The following is a 19859-nucleotide window of genomic DNA, read 5'->3' on the forward strand; positions in this document are numbered from 1 at the left end:
CGACGTTTCCTCCGCTCTGACGACGTTTCCTCCGTTCTGACGACGTTTCCTCCGCTCTGACGACGTTTCCTCCGCTCTGACGACGTTTCCTCCGCTCTGACGATGTTTCCTCCGCTCTGACGACGTTTCCTCCGCTCTGACGTCGTTTCCTCCCCTATGACGACGTTTTCTCTGCTCTGACGACGTTTCCTCCGCTATGACGACGTTTCCTCCGCTATGACGTCGTTTCCTCCGCTATGACGACGTTTCCTCCACTATGACGACGTTTCCTCCGCTCTGACGTCGTTTCCTCCGCTCTGACGACGTTTCCTCCGCTCTGACGACGTTTCCTCCGTTCTGACGATGTTTCCTCCGCTATGACGTCGTTTCCTCCGCTCTGACGACGTTTCCTCCACGATGACGACGTTTTCTCTGCTCTGATGACGTTTCCTCCGTTCTGACGACGTTTCCTCCGCTCTGACGACGTTTCCTCCGCTCTGACGACGTTTCCTCCGCTCTGACGATGTTTCCTCCGCTCTGACGACGTTTCCTCCGCTCTGACGTCGTTTCCTCCCCTATGACGACGTTTTCTCTGCTCTGACGACGTTTCCTCTGCTCTGACGACGTTTCCTCTGCTCTGACGTGGTTTCCTCTGCTCTGACGACGTTTCCTCTGCTCTGACGACGTTTCCTCTGCTCTGACGTCGTTTCCTCTGCTCTGACGACGTTTCCTCTGCTGTGACGACGTTTCCTCCGCTATGACGACGTTTCCTCCGTTCTGACGACGTTTCCTCCGCTATGACGACGTTTCCTCCGTTCTGACGATGTTTCCTCCGCTCTGACGACGTTTCCTCCGCTCTGACGACGTTTCCTCCGCTCTGACGACGTTTCCTCCGCTCTGACGACGTTTCCTCCGCTATGACGACGTTTCCTCCGCTATGACGTCGTTTCCTCCGCTATGACGACGTTTCCTCCGCTATGACGACGTTTCCTCCGCTCTGACGTCGTTTCGTCCGCTCTGACGACGTTTCCTCCGCTCTTGACGACGTTTCCTCCGTTCTGACGACGTTTCCTCCGCTATGACGTCGTTTCCTCCGCTCTGACGACGTTTCCTCCGCGATGACGACGTTTTCTCTGCTCTGATGACGTTTCCTCCGTTCTGACGACGTTTGCTCCGTTCTGACGACGTTTCCTCCGCTATGACAACGTTTCCTCCGTTCTGACGACGTTTCCTCCACTCTGACGACGTTTCCTCCGCTCTGATGACGTTTCCTCCGTTCTGACGACGTTTCCTCCGTTCTGACGACGTTCCATCCGCTATGACGACGTTTCCTCCGTTCTGATGACGTTTCCTCCGCTATGACGATGTTTCCTCTGCTCTGACGACGTTTCCTCCGCTCTGACGTCGTTTCCTCCCCTATGACGACGTTTTCTCCCCTATGACGACGTTTTCTCTGCTCTGACAACGTTTCCTCTGCTCTGACGACGTTTCCTCTGCTCTGACGTCGTTTCCTCTGCTCTGACGACGTTTCCTCTGCTGTGACGACGTTTCCTCCACGATGACGACGTTTCCTCCGTTCTGACGACGTTTCCTCCGCTATGACGACGTTTCCTCCGTTCTGACGACGTTTCCTCCGCTCTGACGACGTTTCCTCCGCTCTGACGACGTTTCCTCCACTATGACGTCGTTTCCTCCGCTCTGACGACGTTTCCTCCGCTCTGACGACGTTTCCTCCGCTCTGACGACGTTTCCTCCGTTCTGACGACGTTTCCTCCGTTCTGACGACGTTTCCTCCGCTATGACGTCGTTTCCTCCGCTCTGACGACGTTTCCTCCACGATGACGACGTTTTCTCTGCTCTGATGACGTTTCCTCCGTTCTGACGACGTTTCCTCCGTTCTGACGACGTTTCCTCCGTTCTGACGACGTTTCCTCCGCTATGACGACGTTTCCTCCGCTATGACGACGTTTCCTCCGCTCTGACGACGTTTCCTCCGCTCTGACGATGTTTCCTCCGCTCTGACGACGTTTCCTCCGCTCTGACGTCGTTTCCTCCCCTATGACGACGTTTCCTCCGCTCTGACGTCGTTTCCTCTGCTCTGACGACGTTTCCTCTGCTCTGACGACGTTTCCTCCACGATGACGACGTTTCCTCCGTTCTGACGACGTTTCCTCCGCTATGACGACGTTTCCTCCGCTCTGACGACGATTCCTCCGCTCTGACGATGTTTCCTCCGCTCTGACGATGTTTCCTCTGCTCTGACGACGTTTCCTCCGCTCTGACGTCTTTTCCTCCCCTATGACGACGTTTCCTCTGCTCTGACGACGTTTCCTCTGCTCTGACGTCGTTTCCTCTGCTCTGACGACGTTTCCTCTGCTCTGACGACGTTTCCTCTGCTCTGACGTCGTTTCCTCTGCTCTGACGTCGTTTCCTCTGCTCTGACGACGTTTCCTCTGCTGTGACGACGTTTCCTCCACGATGACGACGTTTCCTCCGTTCTGACGACGTTTCCTCCACTATGACGTCGTTTCCTCCGCTCTGACGACGTTTCCTCCGCTCTGACGACGTTTCCTCCGTTCTGACGACGTTTCCTCCGTTCTGACGACGTTTCCTCCGCTATGACGTCGTTTCCTCCGCTCTGACGACGTTTCCTCCACGATGACGACGTTTTCTCTGCTCTGATGACGTTTCCTCCGTTCTGACGACGTTTGCTCCGTTCTGACAACGTTTCCTCCGCTATGACAACGTTTCCTCCGTTCTGACGTTTCCTCTGCTCTGATGACGTTTCCTCCGTTCTGACGACGTTTGCTCCGTTCTGACGACGTTTCCTCCGTTCTGACGACGTTGCATCCGCTATGACGACGTTTCCTCCGTTCTGACGACGTTTCCTCCGCTATGACGACGTTTCCTCCGTTCTGACGACGTTTCCTCTGCTCTGACGACGTTTCCTCCGCTCTGACGTCGTTTCCTCCCCTATGACGACGTTTTCTCTGCTCTGACGACGTTTCCTCTGCTCTGACGACGTTTCCTCCGTTCTGACGACGTTTCCTCCGTTCTGACGACGTTTCCTCCGCTCTGACGACGTTTCCTCTGTTCTGACGACGTTTCCTCCGTTCTGACGACGTTTCCTCCGCTATGACGACGTTTCCTCCGCTCTGACGACGTTTCCTCCGCTATGACGACGTTTCCTCCGCTATGACGACGTTTCCTCCGCTCTGACGACGTTTCCTCCGCTCTGACGATGTTTCCTCTGCTCTGACGACGTTTCCTCCGCTCTGACGTCGTTTCCTCCCCTATGACGACGTTTCCTCCGCTCTGACGTCGTTTCCTCTGCTCTGACGACGTTTCCTCTGCTCTGACGACGTTTCCTCCACGATGACGACGTTTCCTCCGTTCTGACGACGTTTCCTCCGCTATGACGACGTTTCCTCCGCTCTGACGACGATTCCTCCGCTCTGACGATGTTTCCTCCGCTCTGACGATGTTTCCTCTGCTCTGACGACGTTTCCTCCGCTCTGACGTCTTTTCCTCCCCTATGACGACGTTTCCTCTGCTCTGACGACGTTTCCTCTGCTCTGACGTCGTTTCCTCTGCTCTGACGACGTTTCCTCTGCTCTGACGACGTTTCCTCTGCTCTGACGTCGTTTCCTCTGCTCTGACGTCGTTTCCTCTGCTCTGACGACGTTTCCTCTGCTGTGACGACGTTTCCTCCACGATGACGACGTTTCCTCCGTTCTGACGACGTTTCCTCCGCTATGACGACGTTTCCTCCGTTCTGACGACGTTTCCTCCGCTCTGACGACGTTTCCTCCGCTCTGACGACGTTTCCTCCACTATGACGTCGTTTCCTCCGCTCTGACGACGTTTCCTCCGCTCTGACGACGTTTCCTCCGCTCTGACGACGTTTCCTCCGCTCTGACGACGTTTCCTCCGTTCTGACGACGTTTCCTCCGCTATGACGTCGTTTCCTCCGCTCTGACGACGTTTCCTCCACGATGACGACGTTTTCTCTGCTCTGATGACGTTTCCTCCGTTCTGACGACGTTTGCTCCGTTCTGACAACGTTTCCTCCGCTATGACAACGTTTCCTCCGTTCTGACGTTTCCTCTGCTCTGATGACGTTTCCTCCGTTCTGACGACGTTTCCTCCGTTCTGACGACGTTTCATCCGCTATGACGACGTTTCCTCCGTTCTGACGACGTTTCCTCCGCTATGACGACGTTTCCTCCGCTATGACGACGTTTCCTCTGCTCTGACGACGTTTCCTCCGCTCTGACGTCGTTTCCTCCCCTATGACGACGTTTCCTCTGCTCTGACGTCGTTTCCTCTGCTCTGACGACGTTTCCTCTGCTCTGACGTCGTTTCCTCTGCTCTGACGTCGTTTCCTCTGCTCTGACGACGTTTCCTCTGCTCTGACGACGTTTCCTCCACTATGACGACGTTTCCTCCACGATGACGACGTTTTCTCCGCTATGACGACGTTTCCTCCGCTATGACGACGTTTCCTCCGTTCTGACGACGTTTCCTCCGCTATGACGTCGTTTCCTCCGCTATGACGTCGTTTCCTCCGCTCTGACGACGTTTCCTCCGTTCTGACGACGTTTCCTCCGCTATGACGACGTTTCCTCCGCTCTGACGACGTTTCCTCCGTTCTGACGACGTTTCCTCCGCTATGACGACGTTTCCTCCGCTCTGACGACGTTTCCTCTGCTCTGACGTGGTTTCCTCTGCTCTGACGACGTTTTCTCTGCTCTGACGACGTTTCCTCTGCTCTGACGTGGTTTCCTCTGCTCTGACGACGTTTCCTCTGCTCTGACGACGTTTCCTCCGCTATGACAACGTTTCCTCCGTTCTGACGACGTTTCCTCCACTCTGACGACGTTTCCTCCGCTCTGATGACGTTTCCTCCGTTCTGACGACGTTTCCTCCGTTCTGACGACGTTCCATCCGCTATGACGACGTTTCCTCCGTTCTGATGACGTTTCCTCCGCTATGACGATGTTTCCTCTGCTCTGACGACGTTTCCTCCGCTCTGACGTCGTTTCCTCCCCTATGACGACGTTTTCTCCCCTATGACGACGTTTTCTCTGCTCTGACGACGTTTCCTCCGCTCTGACGTCGTTTCCTCCGCTCTGACGACGTTTCCTCCGTTCTGACGACGTTTCCTCCGCTATGACGATGTTTCCTCCGCTATGACGACGTTTCCTCCGTTCTGACGACGTTTCCTCCACTATGACGTCGTTTCCTCCGTTCTGACGACGTTTCCTCCGCTCTGACGACGTTTCCTCCGCTATGACGACGTTTCCTCCGCTCTGACGACGTTTCCTCCGCTCTGACGACGTTTCCTCCGTTCTGACGACGTTTCCTCCGTTCTGACGACGTTTCCTCCGCTATGACGTCGTTTCCTCCGCTCTGACGACGTTTCCTCCACGATGACGACGTTTTCTCTGCTCTGATGACGTTTCCTCCGTTCTGACGACGTTTGCTCCGTTCTGACAACGTTTCCTCCGCTATGACAACGTTTCCTCCGTTCTGACGTTTCCTCTGCTCTGATGACGTTTCCTCCGTTCTGACGACGTTTTCTCCGTTCTGACGACGTTTCATCCGCTATGACGACGTTTCCTCCGTTCTGACGACGTTTCCTCCGCTATGACGACGTTTCCTCCGCTATGACGACGTTTCCTCTGCTCTGACGACGTTTCCTCCGCTCTGACGTCGTTTCCTCCCCTATGACGACGTTTTCTCTGCTCTGACGACGTTTCCTCTGCTCTTACGTCGTTTCCTCTGCTCTGACGACGTTTCCTCTGCTCTGACGTCGTTTCCTCTGCTCTGACGTCGTTTCCTCTGCTCTGACGACGTTTCCTCTGCTCTGACGACGTTTCCTCCACGATGACGACGTTTTCTCCACGATGACGACGTTTTCTCTGCTCTGACGACGTTTCCTCTGCTCTGATGACGTTTCCTCCGCTATGACGACGTTTCCTCCGTTCTGACGACGTTTCCTCCGCTTTGACGACGTTTCCTCCGCTCTGACGACGTTTCCTCCGCTCTGACGACGTTTCCTCCGCTATGACGACGTTTCCTCCGTTCTGACGACGTTTCCTCCACTATGACGTCGTTTCCTCCGCTCTGACGACGTTTCCTCCGTTCTGACGACGTTTCCTCCGCTATGACGACGTTTCCTCCGCTATGACGACGTTTCCTCCGTTCTGACGACGTTTCCTCCGCTCTGACGACGTTTCCTCGGCTATGACGACGTTTCCTCCGCTATGACGTCGTTTCCTCCGCTCTGATGACGTTTCCTCCGTTTTGACGACGTTTCCTCCACTATGACGTCGTTTCCTCCGCTCTGACGTCGTTTCCTCCGCTCTGACGACGTTTCCTCCGTTCTGACGACGTTTCCTCCGCTATGACGTCGTTTCCTCCGCTATGACGTCGTTTCCTCCGCTCTGACGACGTTTCCTCCGTTCTGACGACGTTTCCTCCGCTATGACGACGTTTCCTCCGCTCTGACGACGTTTCCTCCGCTATGACGACGTTTCCTCCGCTCTGACGACGTTTCCTCCGTTCTGACGACGTTTCCTCCGTTCTGACGACGTTTCCTCCGCTATGACGTCGTTTCCTCCGCTCTGACGACGTTTCCTCCACGATGACGACGTTTTCTCTGCTCTGATGACGTTTCCTCCGTTCTGACGACGTTTGCTCCGTTCTGACAACGTTTCCTCCGCTATGACAACGTTTCCTCCGTTCTGACGTTTCCTCTGCTCTGATGACGTTTCCTCCGTTCTGACGACGTTTTCTCCGTTCTGACGACGTTTCATCCGCTATGACGACGTTTCCTCCGTTCTGACGACGTTTCCTCCGCTATGACGACGTTTCCTCCGCTATGACGACGTTTCCTCTGCTCTGACGACGTTTCCTCCGCTCTGACGTCGTTTCCTCCCCTATGACGACGTTTTCTCTGCTCTGACGACGTTTCCTCTGCTCTTACGTCGTTTCCTCTGCTCTGACGACGTTTCCTCTGCTCTGACGTCGTTTCCTCTGCTCTGACGTCGTTTCCTCTGCTCTGACGACGTTTCCTCTGCTCTGACGACGTTTCCTCCACGATGACGACGTTTTCTCCACGATGACGACGTTTTCTCTGCTCTGACGACGTTTCCTCTGCTCTGATGACGTTTCCTCCGCTATGACGACGTTTCCTCCGTTCTGACGACGTTTCCTCCGCTTTGACGACGTTTCCTCCGCTCTGACGACGTTTCCTCCGCTCTGACGACGTTTCCTCCGCTATGACGACGTTTCCTCCGTTCTGACGACGTTTCCTCCACTATGACGTCGTTTCCTCCGCTCTGACGACGTTTCCTCCGTTCTGACGACGTTTCCTCCGCTATGACGACGTTTCCTCCGCTATGACGACGTTTCCTCCGTTCTGACGACGTTTCCTCCGCTCTGACGACGTTTCCTCCGCTATGACGACGTTTCCTCCGCTATGACGTCGTTTCCTCCGCTCTGATGACGTTTCCTCCGTTTTGACGACGTTTCCTCCACTATGACGTCGTTTCCTCCGCTCTGACGTCGTTTCCTCCGCTCTGACGACGTTTCCTCCGTTCTGACGACGTTTCCTCCGCTATGACGACGTTTCCTCCACTATGACGACGTTTCCTCCACGATGACGACGTTTTCTCCGCTATGACGACGTTTCCTCCGCTATGACGACGTTTCCTCCGTTCTGACGACGTTTCCTCCGCTATGACGTCGTTTCCTCCGCTATGACGTCGTTTCCTCCGCTCTGACGACGTTTCCTCCGTTCTGACGACGTTTCCTCCGCTATGACGACGTTTCCTCCGCTCTGACGACGTTTCCTCCGTTCTGACGACGTTTCCTCCGCTATGACGACGTTTCCTCCGCTCTGACGACGTTTCCTCCGCTCTGACGATGTTTCCTCCGCTCTGACGACGTTTCCTCCGCTCTGACGTCGTTTCCTCCCCTATGACGACGTTTTCTCTGCTCTGACGACGTTTCCTCTGCTCTGACGTGGTTTCCTCTGCTCTGACGACGTTTCCTCTGCTCTGACGTGGTTTCCTCTGCTCTGACGTCGTTTCCTCCGTTCAGACGTTTCCTCCGCTCTGATGACGTTTCCTCCGTTCTGACGACGTTTTCTCCGTTCTGACGACGTTTCATCCGCTATGACGACGTTTCCTCCGTTCTGACGACGTTTCCTCCGCTATGACGACGTTTCCTCCGCTATGACGACGTTTCCTCTGCTCTGACGACGTTTCCTCCGCTCTGACGTCGTTTCCTCCCCTATGACGACGTTTTCTCTGCTCTGACGACGTTTCCTCTGCTCTTACGTCGTTTCCTCTGCTCTGACGACGTTTCCTCTGCTCTGACGTCGTTTCCTCTGCTCTGACGTCGTTTCCTCTGCTCTGACGACGTTTCCTCTGCTCTGACGACGTTTCCTCCACGATGACGACGTTTTCTCCACGATGACGACGTTTTCTCTGCTCTGACGACGTTTCCTCTGCTCTGATGACGTTTCCTCCGCTATGACGACGTTTCCTCCGTTCTGACGACGTTTCCTCCGCTTTGACGACGTTTCCTCCGCTCTGACGACGTTTCCTCCGCTCTGACGACGTTTCCTCCGCTATGACGACGTTTCCTCCGTTCTGACGACGTTTCCTCCACTATGACGTCGTTTCCTCCGCTCTGACGACGTTTCCTCCGTTCTGACGACGTTTCCTCCGCTATGACGACGTTTCCTCCGCTATGACGACGTTTCCTCCGTTCTGACGACGTTTCCTCCGCTCTGACGACGTTTCCTCCGCTATGACGACGTTTCCTCCGCTATGACGACGTTTCCTCCGCTATGACGTCGTTTCCTCCGCTCTGATGACGTTTCCTCCGTTTTGACGACGTTTCCTCCACTATGACGTCGTTTCCTCCGCTCTGACGTCGTTTCCTCCGCTCTGACGACGTTTCCTCCGTTCTGACGACGTTTCCTCCGCTATGACGACGTTTCCTCCACTATGACGACGTTTCCTCCACGATGACGACGTTTTCTCCGCTATGACGACGTTTCCTCCGCTATGACGACGTTTCCTCCGTTCTGACGACGTTTCCTCCGCTATGACGTCGTTTCCTCCGCTATGACGTCGTTTCCTCCGCTCTGACGACGTTTCCTCCGTTCTGACGACGTTTCCTCCGCTATGACGACGTTTCCTCCGCTCTGACGACGTTTCCTCCGTTCTGACGACGTTTCCTCCGCTATGACGACGTTTCCTCCGCTCTGACGACGTTTCCTCCGCTCTGACGACGTTTCCTCCGCTCTGACGATGTTTCCTCCGCTCTGACGACGTTTCCTCCGCTCTGACGTCGTTTTCTCTGCTCTGACGACGTTTCCTCTGCTCTGACGTGGTTTCCTCTGCTCTGACGACGTTTCCTCTGCTCTGACGTGGTTTCCTCTGCTCTGACGTCGTTTCCTCTGCTCTGACGACGTTTCCTCTGCTGTGACGACGTTTCCTCCGCTATGACGACGTTTCCTCCGTTCTGACGACGTTTCCTCCGCTATGACGACGTTTCCTCCGTTCTGACGATGTTTCCTCCGCTCTGACGACGTTTCCTCCGCTCTGACGACGTTTCCTCCGCTCTGACGACGTTTCCTCCGCTATGACGACGTTTCCTCCGCTATGACGTCGTTTCCTCCGCTATGACGACGTTTCCTCCACTATGACGACGTTTCCTCCGCTCTGACGTCGTTTCCTCCGCTCTGACGACGTTTCCTCCGCTCTGACGACGTTTCCTCCGCTCTGACGACGTTTCCTCCGTTCTGACGACGTTTCCTCCGTTCTGACGACGTTTCCTCCGTTCTGACGACGTTTCCTCCGCTCTGACGACGTTTCCTCCGCTCTGACGACGTTTCCTCCGCTCTGACGACGTTTCCTCCGCTATGACGACGTTTCCTCCGTTCTGACGACGTTTCCTCCACTATGACGTCGTTTCCTCCGCTCTGACGACGTTTCCTCCGTTCTGACGACGTTTCCTCCGCTATGACGACGTTTCCTCCGCTATGACGACGTTTCCTCCGTTCTGACGACGTTTCCTCCGCTCTGACGACGTTTCCTCGGCTATGACGACGTTTCCTCCGCTATGACGTCGTTTCCTCCGCTCTGATGACGTTTCCTCCGTTTTGACGACGTTTCCTCCACTATGACGTCGTTTCCTCCGCTCTGACGTCGTTTCCTCCGCTCTGACGACGTTTCCTCCGTTCTGACGACGTTTCCTCCGCTATGACGACGTTTCCTCCACTATGACGACGTTTCCTCCACGATGACGACGTTTTCTCCGCTATGACGACGTTTCCTCCGCTATGACGACGTTTCCTCCGTTCTGACGACGTTTCCTCCGCTATGACGTCGTTTCCTCCGCTATGACGTCGTTTCCTCCGCTCTGACGACGTTTCCTCCGTTCTGACGACGTTTCCTCCGCTATGACGACGTTTCCTCCGCTCTGACGACGTTTCCTCCGCTATGACGACGTTTCCTCCGCTCTGACGACGTTTCCTCCGTTCTGACGACGTTTCCTCCGTTCTGACGACGTTTCCTCCGCTATGACGTCGTTTCCTCCGCTCTGACGACGTTTCCTCCACGATGACGACGTTTTCTCTGCTCTGATGACGTTTCCTCCGTTCTGACGACGTTTGCTCCGTTCTGACAACGTTTCCTCCGCTATGACAACGTTTCCTCCGTTCTGACGTTTCCTCTGCTCTGATGACGTTTCCTCCGTTCTGACGACGTTTTCTCCGTTCTGACGACGTTTCATCCGCTATGACGACGTTTCCTCCGTTCTGACGACGTTTCCTCCGCTATGACGACGTTTCCTCCGCTATGACGACGTTTCCTCTGCTCTGACGACGTTTCCTCCGCTCTGACGTCGTTTCCTCCCCTATGACGACGTTTTCTCTGCTCTGACGACGTTTCCTCTGCTCTTACGTCGTTTCCTCTGCTCTGACGACGTTTCCTCTGCTCTGACGTCGTTTCCTCTGCTCTGACGTCGTTTCCTCTGCTCTGACGACGTTTCCTCTGCTCTGACGACGTTTCCTCCACGATGACGACGTTTTCTCCACGATGACGACGTTTTCTCTGCTCTGACGACGTTTCCTCTGCTCTGATGACGTTTCCTCCGCTATGACGACGTTTCCTCCGTTCTGACGACGTTTCCTCCGCTTTGACGACGTTTCCTCCGCTCTGACGACGTTTCCTCCGCTCTGACGACGTTTCCTCCGCTATGACGACGTTTCCTCCGTTCTGACGACGTTTCCTCCACTATGACGTCGTTTCCTCCGCTCTGACGACGTTTCCTCCGTTCTGACGACGTTTCCTCCGCTATGACGACGTTTCCTCCGCTATGACGACGTTTCCTCCGTTCTGACGACGTTTCCTCCGCTCTGACGACGTTTCCTCCGCTATGACGACGTTTCCTCCGCTATGACGTCGTTTCCTCCGCTCTGATGACGTTTCCTCCGTTTTGACGACGTTTCCTCCACTATGACGTCGTTTCCTCCGCTCTGACGTCGTTTCCTCCGCTCTGACGACGTTTCCTCCGTTCTGACGACGTTTCCTCCGCTATGACGACGTTTCCTCCACTATGACGACGTTTCCTCCACGATGACGACGTTTTCTCCGCTATGACGACGTTTCCTCCGCTATGACGACGTTTCCTCCGTTCTGACGACGTTTCCTCCGCTATGACGTCGTTTCCTCCGCTATGACGTCGTTTCCTCCGCTCTGACGACGTTTCCTCCGTTCTGACGACGTTTCCTCCGCTATGACGACGTTTCCTCCGCTCTGACGACGTTTCCTCCGTTCTGACGACGTTTCCTCCGCTATGACGACGTTTCCTCCGCTCTGACGACGTTTCCTCCGCTCTGACGATGTTTCCTCCGCTCTGACGACGTTTCCTCCGCTCTGACGTCGTTTCCTCCCCTATGACGACGTTTTCTCTGCTCTGACGACGTTTCCTCTGCTCTGACGTGGTTTCCTCTGCTCTGACGACGTTTCCTCTGCTCTGACGTGGTTTCCTCTGCTCTGACGTCGTTTCCTCCGTTCAGACGTTTCCTCCGCTCTGATGACGTTTCCTCCGTTCTGACGACGTTTTCTCCGTTCTGACGACGTTTCATCCGCTATGACGACGTTTCCTCCGTTCTGACGACGTTTCCTCCGCTATGACGACGTTTCCTCCGCTATGACGACGTTTCCTCTGCTCTGACGACGTTTCCTCCGCTCTGACGTCGTTTCCTCCCCTATGACGACGTTTTCTCTGCTCTGACGACGTTTCCTCTGCTCTTACGTCGTTTCCTCTGCTCTGACGACGTTTCCTCTGCTCTGACGTCGTTTCCTCTGCTCTGACGTCGTTTCCTCTGCTCTGACGACGTTTCCTCTGCTCTGACGACGTTTCCTCCACGATGACGACGTTTTCTCCACGATGACGACGTTTTCTCTGCTCTGACGACGTTTCCTCTGCTCTGATGACGTTTCCTCCGCTATGACGACGTTTCCTCCGTTCTGACGACGTTTCCTCCGCTTTGACGACGTTTCCTCCGCTCTGACGACGTTTCCTCCGCTCTGACGACGTTTCCTCCGCTATGACGACGTTTCCTCCGTTCTGACGACGTTTCCTCCACTATGACGTCGTTTCCTCCGCTCTGACGACGTTTCCTCCGTTCTGACGACGTTTCCTCCGCTATGACGACGTTTCCTCCGCTATGACGACGTTTCCTCCGTTCTGACGACGTTTCCTCCGCTCTGACGACGTTTCCTCCGCTATGACGACGTTTCCTCCGCTATGACGTCGTTTCCTCCGCTCTGATGACGTTTCCTCCGTTTTGACGACGTTTCCTCCACTATGACGTCGTTTCCTCCGCTCTGACGTCGTTTCCTCCGCTCTGACGACGTTTCCTCCGTTCTGACGACGTTTCCTCCGCTATGACGACGTTTCCTCCACTATGACGACGTTTCCTCCACGATGACGACGTTTTCTCCGCTATGACGACGTTTCCTCCGCTATGACGACGTTTCCTCCGTTCTGACGACGTTTCCTCCGCTATGACGTCGTTTCCTCCGCTATGACGTCGTTTCCTCCGCTCTGACGACGTTTCCTCCGTTCTGACGACGTTTCCTCCGCTATGACGACGTTTCCTCCGCTCTGACGACGTTTCCTCCGTTCTGACGACGTTTCCTCCGCTATGACGACGTTTCCTCCGCTCTGACGACGTTTCCTCCGCTCTGACGATGTTTCCTCCGCTCTGACGACGTTTCCTCCGCTCTGACGTCGTTTCCTCCCCTATGACGACGTTTTCTCTGCTCTGACGACGTTTCCTCTGCTCTGACGTGGTTTCCTCTGCTCTGACGACGTTTCCTCTGCTCTGACGTGGTTTCCTCTGCTCTGACGTCGTTTCCTCTGCTCTGACGACGTTTCCTCTGCTGTGACGACGTTTCCTCCGCTATGACGACGTTTCCTCCGTTCTGACGACGTTTCCTCCGCTATGACGACGTTTCCTCCGTTCTGACGATGTTTCCTCCGCTCTGACGACGTTTCCTCCGCTCTGACGACGTTTCCTCCGCTCTGACGACGTTTCCTCCGCTATGACGACGTTTCCTCCGCTATGACGTCGTTTCCTCCGCTATGACGACGTTTCCTCCACTATGACGACGTTTCCTCCGCTCTGACGTCGTTTCCTCCGCTCTGACGACGTTTCCTCCGCTCTGACGACGTTTCCTCCGCTCTGACGACGTTTCCTCCGTTCTGACGACGTTTCCTCCGTTCTGACGACGTTTCCTCCGTTCTGACGACGTTTCCTCCGCTCTGACGACGTTTCCTCCGCTCTGACGACGTTTCCTCCGCTCTGACGACGTTTCCTCCGCTCTGACGACGTTTCCTCCGCTCTGACGACGTTTCCTCCGCTCTGACGTCGTTTCCTCCCCTATGACGACGTTTTCTCTGCTCTGACGACGTTTCCTCTGCTCTGACGACGTTTCCTCTGCTCTGACGTGGTTTCCTCTGCTCTGACGTCGTTTCCTCCGTTCTGACGTTTCCTCTGCTCTGATGACGTTTCCTCCGTTCTGACGACGTTTTCTCCGTTCTGACGACGTTTCATCCGCTATGACGACGTTTCCTCCGTTCTGACGACGTTTCCTCCGTTCTGACGACGTTTCCTCCGCTATGACGACGTTTCCTCCGCTATGACGACGTTTCCTCTGCTCTGACGACGTTTCCTCCGCTCTGACGTCGTTTCCTCCCCTATGACGACGTTTTCTCTGCTCTGACGACGTTTCCTCTGCTCTTACGTCGTTTCCTCTGCTCTGACGACGTTTCCTCTGCTCTGACGTCGTTTCCTCTGCTCTGACGTCGTTTCCTCTGCTCTGACGACGTTTCCTCTGCTCTGACGACGTTTCCTCCACGATGACGACGTTTTCTCCACGATGACGACGTTTTCTCTGCTCTGACGACGTTTTCTCTGCTCTGACGTCGTTTCCTCTGCTCTGACGACGTTTCCTCCGTTCTGACGACGTTTCCTCCGCTATGACGACGTTTCCTCCACTATGACGACGTTTCCTCCACGATGACGACGTTTTCTCCGCTATGACGACGTTTCCTCCGTTCTGACGACGTTTCCTCCACTATGACGTCGTTTCCTCCGCTCTGACGACGTTTCCTCCGTTCTGACGACGTTTCCTCCGCTATGACGACGTTTCCTCCGCTATGACGACGTTTCCTCCGTTCTGACGACGTTTCCTCCGCTCTGACGACGTTTCCTCCGCTATGACGACGTTTCCTCCGCTATGACGACGTTTCCTCCGCTATGACGTCGTTTCCTCCGCTCTGATGACGTTTCCTCCGTTTTGACGACGTTTCCTCCACTATGACGTCGTTTCCTCCGCTCTGACGTCGTTTCCTCCGCTCTGACGACGTTTCCTCCGTTCTGACGACGTTTCCTCCGCTATGACGACGTTTCCTCCACTATGACGACGTTTCCTCCACGATGACGACGTTTTCTCCGCTATGACGACGTTTCCTCCGCTATGACGACGTTTCCTCCGTTCTGACGATGTTTCCTCCGCTATGACGTCGTTTCCTCCGCTATGACGTCGTTTCCTCCGCTCTGACGACGTTTCCTCCGTTCTGACGACGTTTCCTCCGCTATGACGACGTTTCCTCCGCTCTGACGACGTTTCCTCCGTTCTGACGACGTTTCCTCCGCTATGACGACGTTTCCTCCGCTCTGACGACGTTTCCTCCGCTCTGACGATGTTTCCTCCGCTCTGACGACGTTTCCTCCGCTCTGACGTCGTTTCCTCCCCTATGACGACGTTTTCTCTGCTCTGACGACGTTTCCTCTGCTCTGACGTGGTTTCCTCTGCTCTGACGACGTTTCCTCTGCTCTGACGTGGTTTCCTCTGCTCTGACGTCGTTTCCTCCGTTCTGACGTTTCCTCTGCTCTGATGACGTTTCCTCCGTTCTGACGACGTTTTCTCCGTTCTGACGACGTTTCATCCGCTATGACGACGTTTCCTCCGTTCTGACGACGTTTCCTCCGCTATGACGACGTTTCCTCCGCTATGACGACGTTTCCTCTGCTCTGACGACGTTTCCTCCGCTCTGACGTCGTTTCCTCCCCTATGACGACGTTTTCTCTGCTCTGACGACGTTTCCTCTGCTCTTACGTCGTTTCCTCTGCTCTGACGACGTTTCCTCTGCTCTGACGTCGTTTCCTCTGCTCTGACGTCGTTTCCTCTGCTCTGACGACGTTTCCTCTGCTCTGACGACGTTTCCTCCACGATGACGACGTTTTCTCCACGATGACGACGTTTTCTCTGCTCTGACGACGTTTCCTCTGCTCTGATGACGTTTCCTCCGCTATGACGACGTTTCCTCCGTTCTGACGACGTTTCCTCCGCTTTGACGACGTTTCCTCCGCTCTGACGACGTTTCCTCCGCTCTGACGACGTTTCCTCCGCTATGACGACGTTTCCTCCGTTCTGACGACGTTTCCTCCACTATGACGTCGTTTCCTCCACTATGACGTCGTTTCCTCCGTTCTGACGACGTTTCCTCCGCTATGACGACGTTTCCTCCGCTATGACGACGTTTCCTCCGTTCTGACGACGTTTCCTCCGCTCTGACGACGTTTCCTCCGCTATGACGACGTTTCCTCCGCTATGACGACGTTTCCTCCGCTATGACGTCGTTTCCTCCGCTCTGATGACGTTTCCTCCGTTTTGACGACGTTTCCTCCACTATGACGTCGTTTCCTCCGCTCTGACGTCGTTTCCTCCGCTCTGACGACGTTTCCTCCGCTCTGACGACGTTTCCTCCGCTATGACGACGTTTCCTCCACTATGACGACGTTTCCTCCACGATGACGACGTTTTCTCCGCTATGACGACGTTTCCTCCGCTATGACGACGTTTCCTCCGCTATGACGACGTTTCCTCCGCTATGACGTCGTTTCCTCCGCTATGACGTCGTTTCCTCCGCTCTGACGACGTTTCCTCCGTTCTGACGACGTTTCCTCCGCTATGACGACGTTTCCTCCGCTCTGACGACGTTTCCTCCGTTCTGACGACGTTTCCTCCGCTATGACGACGTTTCCTCCGCTCTGACGACGTTTCCTCCGCTCTGACGATGTTTCCTCCGCTCTGACGACGTTTCCTCCGCTCTGACGTCGTTTCCTCCCCTATGACGACGTTTTCTCTGCTCTGACGACGTTTCCTCTGCTCTGACGTGGTTTCCTCTGCTCTGACGACGTTTCCTCTGCTCTGACGTGGTTTCCTCTGCTCTGACGTCGTTTCCTCTGCTCTGACGACGTTTCCTCTGCTGTGACGACGTTTCCTCCGCTATGACGACGTTTCCTCCGTTCTGACGACGTTTCCTCCGCTATGACGACGTTTCCTCCGTTCTGACGATGTTTCCTCCGCTCTGACGACGTTTCCTCCGCTCTGACGACGTTTCCTCCGCTCTGACGACGTTTCCTCCGCTATGACGACGTTTCCTCCGCTATGACGTCGTTTCCTCCGCTATGACGACGTTTCCTCCGCTATGACGACGTTTCCTCCGCTCTGACGTCGTTTCCTCCGCTCTGACGACGTTTCCTCCGCTCTGACGACGTTTCCTCCGTTCTGACGATGTTTCCTCCGCTATGACGTCGTTTCCTCCGCTCTGACGACGTTTCCTCCGCTCTGACGACGTTTCCTCCACGATGACGACGTTTCCTCCCCTATGACGACGTTTTCTCTGCTCTGACGACGTTTCCTCTGCTCTGACGTGGTTTCCTCTGCTCTGACGACGTTTCCTCTGCTCTGACGTGGTTTCCTCTGCTCTGACGTCGTTTCCTCTGCTCTGACGACGTTTCCTCTGCTGTGACGACGTTTCCTCCGCTATGACGACGTTTCCTCCGTTCTGACGACGTTTCCTCCGCTATGACGACGTTTCCTCCGTTCTGACGATGTTTCCTCCGCTCTGACGACGTTTCCTCCGCTCTGACGACGTTTCCTCCGCTCTGACGACGTTTCCTCCGCTATGACGACGTTTCCTCCGCTATGACGTCGTTTCCTCCGCTATGACGACGTTTCCTCCACTATGACGACGTTTCCTCCGCTCTGACGTCGTTTCCTCCGCTCTGACGACGTTTCCTCCGCTCTGACGACGTTTCCTCCGTTCTGACGATGTTTCCTCCGCTATGACGTCGTTTCCTCCGCTCTGACGACGTTTCCTCCGCTCTGACGACGTTTCCTCCACGATGACGACGTTTTCTCTGCTCTGATGACGTTTCCTCCGTTCTGACGACGTTTGCTCCGTTCTGACGACGTTTCCTCCGCTATGACAACGTTTCCTCCGTTCTGACGACGTTTCCTCCACTCTGACGACGTTTCCTCCGCTCTGATGACGTTTCCTCCGTTCTGACGACGTTTCCTCCGTTCTGACGACGTTCCATCCGCTATGACGACGTTTCCTCCGTTCTGATGACGTTTCCTCCGCTATGACGATGTTTCCTCTGCTCTGACGACGTTTCCTCCGCTCTGACGTCGTTTCCTCCCCTATGACGACGTTTTCTCCCCTATGACGACGTTTTCTCTGCTCTGACGACGTTTCCTCCGCTCTGACGTCGTTTCCTCTGCTCTGACGACGTTTCCTCCGTTCTGACGACGTTTCCTCCGCTATGACGATGTTTCCTCCGCTATGACGACGTTTCCTCCGTTCTGACGACGTTTCCTCCACTATGACGTCGTTTCCTCCGTTCTGACGACGTTTCCTCCGCTCTGACGACGTTTCCTCCGCTATGACGACGTTTCCTCCGCTATGACGTCGTTTCCTCCGCTCTGACGACGTTTCGTCCGCTGTGACGACGTTTCCTCCATTCTGACGACGTTTCCTCCGCTCTGACGACGTTTCCTCCACGATGACGACGTTTTCTATGCTCTGATGACGTTTCCTCCGTTCTGACGACGTTTCCTCCGCTATGACAACGTTTCCTCCGTTCTGACGACGTTTCCTCTGCTCTGATGACGTTTCCTCCGTTCTGACGACGTTTCATCCGCTATGACGACGTTTCCTCCGTTCTGACGACGTTTCCTCCGCTATGACGACGTTTCCTGCGCGCTGCGTCTCCACCGTCTTCCTCCCCTTTTTACGACATGAAAACATCCCTGGGATCGTCGGCTGGAGGAAGATTCCGACCCTGAACGGTTGTTTCTTTGCCCCACAGCACAGCTGCCAGCCGAACCTGTTCATCCAGAACGTCTTCACCGACTCCCACGACCCCGACTTCCCCGTCGCTGCCTTCTTCACCAGCAGGTGAGGAAGAGGAGTCAGATGGTAGCGACTGTCGCTACCACAGGTGGTTTTCATCACCGTCTGTTTTCCTGTCAGGGTTGTGAAGGCCGGGACCGAGCTCACCTGGGATTACTCCGCCGACGATGACGACGCCTCCGGGCAGAAACAGGAAGTCCCTTGTCTGTGCCGTAGCGACGGTTGCCGTGGATGGCTTCACCTGGAGGAGAACCTGTGTGACGTCTGTGACGCTGAAGGTCCTGCAGCGTTGGAGGCTTCATGACTTTTTACATGTCTACACGCAGATCTATGAACCTTTTCTACCGACGTTTGTAATAAAATATTTTCACACCAAACTCCTCTTCATATTTACTCAGTTACAGGTCGTTATGACAACCAGCACAGTGTTCAGAGACGGACAGAACTGGTCCTGCTCCAGGGCCAGAACCCTACAGGTTTTCCATGTGTCCCTGCTCAGATACACCTGACTCAAACGAATCGGTTTTCCACAACTGTTTGGTCCACGTAATGGAAGGCAGGTGTGGGAACAGGAGTTTATGGAAAACCAGCAGGACGGCGGAACATGACGACCGGTTTTTAGACACCACTGATATAAGATGAATGCAGGACCAGAAGCCTCGTCTATAAACCTGCGTAGCAACGATGACTCCAGGCGGCGTCCGTACGGAAAACAGGGAAACCGTCCTGGTTTCTAAAGCAGCACGTCCCACGCCTGTTTCCTTTATAAATCAGGATCAACAGTGAGTTTAACACGGAGAGGGAACATCTGGCCACGCCCACATGTTGGCTATAAAAGGTCAGGCGCCCTGATAAATATTAATGATCTCATTTCCATGACGGTTCAGCAGGAAAAAAGCAAAAAAAAAAAAAAAGGAATTTTCTGGGAAATGAGGAAGAAATTCTAATAGATGAGGTTGTAAAATGTAAAAGTATTTTATCTGGTGGAGACGGGATGGACATCAGCACCACCAGAAAGACAGAGGAGGTCAGCAGGGGACAGATGCTGTCAGCGTCTCATCAGACCACCGGACTTATCC

The 19859-nt window shown here is 54.8% G+C and overlaps 1 protein-coding gene across 1 annotated transcript in view; it reads left to right on the forward strand.

The window, feature by feature from the left end:
* setdb2 (SET domain bifurcated histone lysine methyltransferase 2) overlaps positions 1–19084 on the forward strand; it is a gene marked incomplete at its 3' end in the record, with an annotated part of 41395 nt that extends 22311 nt beyond the window's left edge. Inside the window, exons 10-11 of the mRNA XM_079263853.1 lie at positions 18737–18825; positions 18901–19084. Of these exons, the coding sequence (XP_079119979.1) occupies positions 18737–18825; positions 18901–19084 (273 nt within the window). The remainder of the gene's footprint in view (positions 1–18736; positions 18826–18900) is intronic.
* Positions 19085–19859: the final 775 nt, after the last annotated feature.

This window comes from Telmatherina bonti, assembly GCF_933228915.1.
Source record: "Telmatherina bonti genome assembly, chromosome: 24".
NCBI lineage: Eukaryota > Metazoa > Chordata > Actinopteri > Atheriniformes > Telmatherinidae > Telmatherina > Telmatherina bonti.